Genomic DNA, 6,974 nt, shown 5'->3' with positions numbered 1-6,974 from the left:
TTTTTTTTTTTTTTTTGATAATTCTCTCTTAAAACACTTTACAGATAATAATCTCTTAATCTCAGCCGTTGGATGCGAATAACATCGGCTATGATTACAGAACGTATTACAGGGGTAGTTATTGCATTTTTTTGGCCAGCTCATACAGTGCAATTAAGGAAATAATCTTAATAATTAGTTCTTAAATACTCACACGTTGTGTGTGGGCATGATGTGTAAAAAACTAAAAATACTGATACATTCAATAATTATATTTTGGAGATTATCCCCTTTTTGTAATGCCCTCCTGAATATAATCCCTGTACTAATAGAGTCAAATGATCTATTTTGCAACACTGTGAGCCAAGTATTATAGATTAAAGATAAATTCGTTATTAAAAATTAAATCGAATTCTTTCGACAAGAACACGTTTTATATATAATAAAAAAAGGTACTGATAAGTGATAATAAATTCATGAAGTTTAATGCACCGTTAAGTTAGCTGCCACTATAATAATTAACGTCGTCGACGTTCACATGGAGGGTCGTTTTTTTACCGCGGAAACCGGGTAAAAGCTCCCGCGGAGAACTCGCTAACGATACAAGTCAACGTTAGGTTCGTTAAGAAAGATTAAATTGTTATACATACCTGTAACTTTGTTATATGCGATTCACAAATCTACCTACCACTCAAAAAGGCCATGGATTTAATATAACATTGGTCTACATTTCTTGACATGAGTTTGACCTTTAAAGAATTGTGTCTCTTTATTTTCTTTTTGGTTGTTTAAATCCACAGTCAAACGAAGAGAAAAATACAATGTTGAATACTTTTTTCCACAAGAATCTGTGATGGGTGGGTGTGGCTTTGTGAAGGCCTCTTGTTCCTATGTTTTAGATGTACCTCGGTGATCCCTTTCGATATGATTCACAAGATCCACTGGATCACGGAATCCTCTGCTACATTTGGGGCAAACATCGACCGTATTTTTGCTGCCATGATTCTGTTTCTTGTTCCTCTCATGTGTTTTCTCTACATGTTCCACAAGACTAGTAACTGAAGAGAATTTTGCGCCGCACTGTGGACAAACCTCTATGATACCATCATTGCTGCTGCTGCTCGAAAACTGTAGCTTCTGGCTTATGTCGTTACCGAGTCTGCTAATTCCTGCTTCTGCTGAGGATAAGAGATTCGACCATCTGGAAGTTGAAGATGATGATGATGTTGAAGCTTTGTTGGGTCTTGTTGTTTTAGCTTCTTTTCTGCTGCTGCTACTACTACTACTACTCAAGAAACCCATGAATGGGAGTTTTCTCGGTCCAGGGCAAGAGTGATCAGGTCCAAAACGGTGTTTTAAGCAGTGATCGATATTGCAATCCCGGCACTTGATGGTGTTGGAGAATGTTAGTTGCTCCTTGCATCTTGGAACAGGACATTTCTTCTTCTTCGTGGCTTTTTCGTAGTTGGAAGGATCACAGTCAGTGTTGACATGTTTCTCCCAAGTTATGTTCGGGTCTTCGTTTGGGTTTAACCGGACTCCTTTAGCACAGAGAGGGCAGATAACCACGGTTACATCTTCTCTGTCGCCTTTTGGACAAGTATGTTTCATATAGCTTCGATGATCCAAACAAAACACCTGTAAAAGAAAAAAAAAGCCAACGTAAGACTTCTATCTCCTCCAAACCCAAAGAAACATTTTGACAACAGATTCAGAGAAAAACAAGAGCAAGAACAGAAGCTATAAAATAAAGTTTTAAATCTTCAATGGCAATTTTCAAGTAGAAACAGGGTGAATAAACAACCAAACCAAGGAAGCATATAAGAATCATTGCATGCGTTTTCCTGAATCAAGAACTCTCTCTACTGACCTAATCGACTTCACAAGTCAAATGCCGTTAAAATTAAGCTAACAATAGTCAACCAAAATGATTTTGCAGTGATTACTTGGAGATTTAAAAACTCCATTGAACTTAAATCCTATACCAAGCTAGTGGGCATGTAAGATCCCAGGGACCGAAGATATAGGATTCAGAAGTCTCAAGAGTCATACATAATACACCATTCAATTCGCGACAAACATTAAAAGAAAAAAAAAAAAGAAGCGATTCATTGCATGTGGGGATTCAAAACAGAGAGAGAGAGAGAGAGAGAGAGAGAGAGAGAGAGAGAGAGAGAGAGAGAGAGAGAGAGAGAGAGAGAGAGAGAGAGAGAGAGAGAGAGAGAGAGAGAGAGAGAGAGAGAGAGAGAGAGAGAGAGAGAGAGAGAGAGAGAGAGAGAGAGAGAGAGAGAGAGAGAGAGAGAGAGAGAGAGAGAGAGAGAGAGAGAGAGAGAGAGAGAGAGAGAGAGAGAGAGAGAGAGAGAGAGAGAGAGAGAGAGAGAGAGAGAGAGAGAGAAGGGACCTGGAGGCAACGGTCGCAGGTGAAGGGCAAGAAATCGATCTGCTTGCAAACATCGACGGAGCAGTGTTTCCCCAGATCTGGAAATTCCGGAGTCCCCATTCTTTTACCCAAGTAAGAGCTTCCAACAATTTAAAAACAACAAACAATTCAGACAAGGTGGGTAATTAGGATCCAAAAAGTATTGAAATTGAAAACAATTCTAGGGTTTATCCGCGGCTATAGAAAAGGGAGAGAAAGAAGATTCTGCAGATTAAGTAAGATGAGCTGAAATTTCGCCAGAGCTTTAGAAAAAAAAAAAATTTACAATTCCAGGAAGCGTCAACTTATATATATATATATACTTCTCTCTTTTCAAAGTCTCTCTCTTTTCCTCTACTACAGAACCAAATCCAATTAAACATTTAAGACTTTTTGGGAAAAATTAATGAACTTCAAAGGTATTACTCAGAACCTGTTTTGAATGTTTTCTTAAGTAACAGTATTGGTTCTCTCATGAAACATGTTAAAACAACAAAGAGCTTATCACATTGGTTTACTAATTGTAAGGTAGAGAGAATTTAAAGTCAAAAAACTGGATTTAAAACCTTTTTTTTTTGTCTCAACATAATAAAAAGCAAAACTAGAACATTAATAATAAGATGGATCCATAATGAAAAACTGAGCAAATGTAAAACGTTTGGAACAGATGAAAAACACAGGGTGCACAATCCAGCAACATATACTACCCAAAAGTTCAACCAAAATTAACTCATAAAGGATAAATCCATATAGCTGGGGAGCTTTATCTAGGCTTGGTCTTCAACATCGTTCACCGCTTTGCTGCTAGGAGGAACCTTGGACGCCAAGAGATCTGTGTACTCCTGGTATGGGGATTTTACAAATCTCGTCTCCTTCCAGAATTCTGGTGTAAGGAATCCGTATGTCTTCTGAAGACAATCGAATGTAGCCTGCAATCACATGACACATCACTGTTATCAGTGAAACCCATAGAGCAAAACAAGTTGAAAAAAATACTGAAAACAATCATACATCTATTTACAGTTATATGACAATACGGCAGCAGCTCAAATTCATTCAGAGTCAGATAACTCATTACAGATAAGGTCAGCCTTGACATGATGCAAATTCAAGATACAACTAATATATATATATAAACAGTCAAGCATCTTTTGACTTCCATCAAGATAGCTATATATAACTTGCCGAGAGAGATTACATGATTTCTAATAACATGGCCTCATGAAACTAACTAAGCTGACCAAAAAAGGTTCAAGCTTTACATAAAGTGATTCGGATTTCAAAGCAATTCCCACAAACATCACACAATCTGATTCCGATTCCAAAGCAATTCCAATCAAAAGGAAACAAATTTCCATCTAAATGCAAACTCTAAACTAAAGAAAGAGTGAACAAACCTTAACAAAGTTTCCGAGAGTTTTGGTGGATCCCCTGGAAGAAGTGAAAACATCATCAATTCCAGCGAACTGAAGAACCTTCTTGGGAACTCTAGCAGCCACAATACCAGCACCACGAGGAGCAGGAACCATCCTCACTGTCACAGATCCACACTTGCCAGTCACCTTACAAGGAACGGTATGTGGCTTCCCGATCTTGTTACCCCAGTAACCTCTCCTGACTGGGACAACAGAGAGCTTAGCGAGAATGATCGCTCCTCTGATAGCCGTAGCAACCTCCTTGGAGCATTTCACTCCCAAACCAACATGACCATTACCGTCTCCGACGACAACAAAGGCCTTGAATCGAGTCCTCTGACCAGCTCTGGTTTGCTTCTGAACAGGCATGATCTTCATCACTTCATCCTTCAATGAAGGACCAACAAGGTTATCAATGATCTGGTACTCCTTAACCGGGAGTGAGTGAAGATAGATCTGCTCTAGCTTCTTGATCTGTCCGGTTTGCACGAGACGACCAAGCTTGGTCACTGGAACCCATTTCTGTTCTTCAGAGGCACGGCCTCCACGTCGACCACCACGGCCTCTTGGTCCACCTCTTCCACGGTCTCCACGATCTCCACGGCCACCTCCTCCGATTCCACGTCCGAAACCACCACGGTCTCCAGTACGCTCAGCGCCGCCACGTTCTCCACCACGTTCCGCCATTTTCGATTTGAGTTTTTAAGGAGGCTGCGATGAGTTTGTTGTTTGAGTGATGAGAAGGAGAAAGCCCTAGCTGCGGCAATTTACGATATATATATTGCTCCAGCTGCTACTCAAAGCTTTTTTTAGGGTTTCTAAAACATTAATGGGCTTTCATGGGCCTCAAATTCTAATGTATTTGTCATATATTAATAACACGATAAGGTCCATAACCTTTTAAAAGAATGTATTCCTTTTATTCATTAGGATACAAATAATACAACAAATCGGACGGACATTGTATAGCCTATACTATAATTCATGGTGAATACAATATCTTTCAATTCATTGTCCATGTATATATCCACAAGTATATCTATATATATCATAAGTTTTGTATACTTTGTAATCTATTTGTATGTTTGTATATCTATGTATGTGTTTGGGTAATGGATCTAATTAATTAAGTGGAGTTGCATTGAGGCAGAACAGCTCCTTTATCAACCACATTGGCATTGCTGCAAGTTGCTTTCCCTCCCATTATGTTCACTTTGTCAAGCACAATCTCTTGGCATGGATAGTTCTTGCTGCAATTAAACGTTATTGCCATGTCTGATGCGCTTGTGCCGCTTATGTTTCGGTACACCACATTCTTCACTTGGACCGCAGATTTCTGAAAATATGTGTAAAAATGATTAGCTAGATCCAACAATATCTAGCTATTACCATGGTATGCAATATTGGAAGATTTGGTCAGATTAGAGTGAACCTGTGAAGTGCATTTGCTCTTGTCACAATATTCTTGGTCGATTATGATCGGATTCTTCACATTGTCCATTTGGATGTTCTGAAAGACAATGTTGCTAGCAGTTCCTGAGCCTCCCTGAAAAGGATCGGATTAGATTAAATTTCAAATCAATAACAAAAAGTAGGGCATATTTGAGAGTTTAGTTAAAATTGAAGGGCTAGTTTGTGACTTCTCACCTGGTAAGTTTTGATTCTAACTCCATTGTCGGTACCGGAAAGCTTAGCACCATCCACTGTCACGCCTGAGACAAATGCCTTTGAGTTGTCATCTCCTAAGCTTCCAATGCTGCTCATATTTCAAAAAAAAAAAATTAGATTTGCAATTTTTATATGAATCTTTTAGTGTATACAAAAATAACAATCTTTGATACCTGATTCCGTGACCAGGACCGCAAGTTATGTCATTTATTTGAACAGTTTGTGATCCACTTTCAATAGATATGCAATCATCGCCTGGTTAAGAAAGCAACCATTCAGAAACTTATTTTAGATAAATCCCCGTAAATCATGATAAAGCCCTGAAATTTAGCTTCCTTGATATGCAAGCAACTCTTTATAAAATCACAAACGAAATAATAAAAAAATGGTTTCAATGGATACACTAATAACCTGTTCCAATGATGGAGTTGGAGACTCTAATGTTTTGGGTGTTTGTGATATGGATACCATCAGTGTTAGGACTATCGGCAGGTGCAGTTACCACCACATTAGAGACCTGAACGTTGGAGCATTTCTCAATCGAAATCTGAATCTGTTGCGCATTTCTCACCCTCAGATTATTCACTCTCAAGTTCTTCGAGTTGTAGAAAGTAAGAGCCTGCATATAAGCAATATATACCAAAAAATACATATGTCCAATTATGATAAAAATATCAACATTATTTTTAGAAAAAAAAAAAGAAAAAAAAACAATATATGTTTCAACTTTCAACGTACCGTGGGAGCTTTTGTGCATGGCTGCATATATGACAAAAGAGTATTAATATCTCCAATTAATCGATTTAATTATAAGGATTACATGTAGATGAACATTACACACACCTTAGCTTTGTTCCGTTTGCATGAGTTTTCCCACCACGTTTCGCCGTTTCCGTCCACAGCCCCAGTGGCGCCGCCCTCAACAGATAGATCGTTAACGTTGTCAAACGTTATCCATTTGGATATGTCTTTGTAATCCGATCGTTTTTGAGATGCCGATAACGTCCCGAAGATCTGCCGTTCCATCAACCAAACGCTTAGTTTCAATAACCACATACATATATGATCATGTGTCATCATTTTTAGTTTGCAAATAGTACAGTTTTTTTTTTCTTTTTTGTAATTACCTGAACGGTAAGAATAGATTTGCATGGACCAGTTAACTGAATAGACTTAAGGAGATAAGTATTCCCTTTAGGAACTAAGAGATTAACAGCTCCATTTGAAGAGCATGCTTTTTTCCACGCATTCACGAACGCCTAATCATCAATGCATGCATACATGGATCATTAGTACTAAAAACAGTTTTATATGCTAATAAAAAAGAAGTTTTATGTGTATAAGTATATGCCTGCGTGTCATCAGTATTTCCATCTCCTTTAGCTCCGAAGTCAGAAACACTAACGGTGGTTGGAGTTCGCAAAGAAGCTCTTACAAAGCTTTTCAATCCCGTGTTGTCGTCTCTTCGCTTGATTAAGCTATTTTTGTAAGAA

The 6,974-nt window shown here is 38.4% G+C and overlaps 3 protein-coding genes across 3 annotated transcripts; all 3 read right to left on the bottom strand.

Annotated features, from left to right (window-relative positions):
* Positions 581 to 2,854, bottom strand: LOC104793092 (zinc finger AN1 and C2H2 domain-containing stress-associated protein 11-like). The gene is made up of 2 exons (XM_010519369.2): positions 2,381 to 2,854; positions 581 to 1,617 (listed from the first exon to the last, which is right to left on the bottom strand). Exons 1-2 carry the CDS (start codon positions 2,477 to 2,479, stop codon positions 868 to 870), a joined length of 849 nt encoding a protein of 282 aa, XP_010517671.1. The 5' UTR covers positions 2,480 to 2,854; the 3' UTR covers positions 581 to 867.
* On the bottom strand, positions 2,985 to 4,571 carry LOC104793091 (40S ribosomal protein S2-3-like). Its single transcript, XM_010519368.2, has 2 exons — positions 3,796 to 4,571; positions 2,985 to 3,327 (listed from the first exon to the last, which is right to left on the bottom strand). Exons 1-2 carry the CDS (start codon positions 4,498 to 4,500, stop codon positions 3,166 to 3,168), a joined length of 867 nt encoding a protein of 288 aa, XP_010517670.1. The 5' UTR covers positions 4,501 to 4,571; the 3' UTR covers positions 2,985 to 3,165.
* LOC104699387 (polygalacturonase ADPG2-like) lies at positions 4,739 to 6,970 on the bottom strand (the record flags this gene model as incomplete). The annotated part of the gene is made up of 9 exons (XM_010414699.2): positions 4,739 to 5,149; positions 5,246 to 5,359; positions 5,461 to 5,569; positions 5,655 to 5,736; positions 5,893 to 6,100; positions 6,220 to 6,240; positions 6,325 to 6,495; positions 6,609 to 6,740; positions 6,833 to 6,970. Coding segments are annotated over 9 exons (1,185 nt in total), but the record flags the coding sequence as incomplete, so codon positions are not given.

This window comes from Camelina sativa, chromosome 6, assembly GCF_000633955.1.
Source record: "Camelina sativa cultivar DH55 chromosome 6, Cs, whole genome shotgun sequence".
In the NCBI taxonomy this organism is placed as follows: Eukaryota; Viridiplantae; Streptophyta; class Magnoliopsida; order Brassicales; family Brassicaceae; genus Camelina; species Camelina sativa.
The sequence above is the reverse complement of the archived record's forward strand: the minus strand, read 5'-3'. Positions and strand labels throughout refer to the sequence as shown.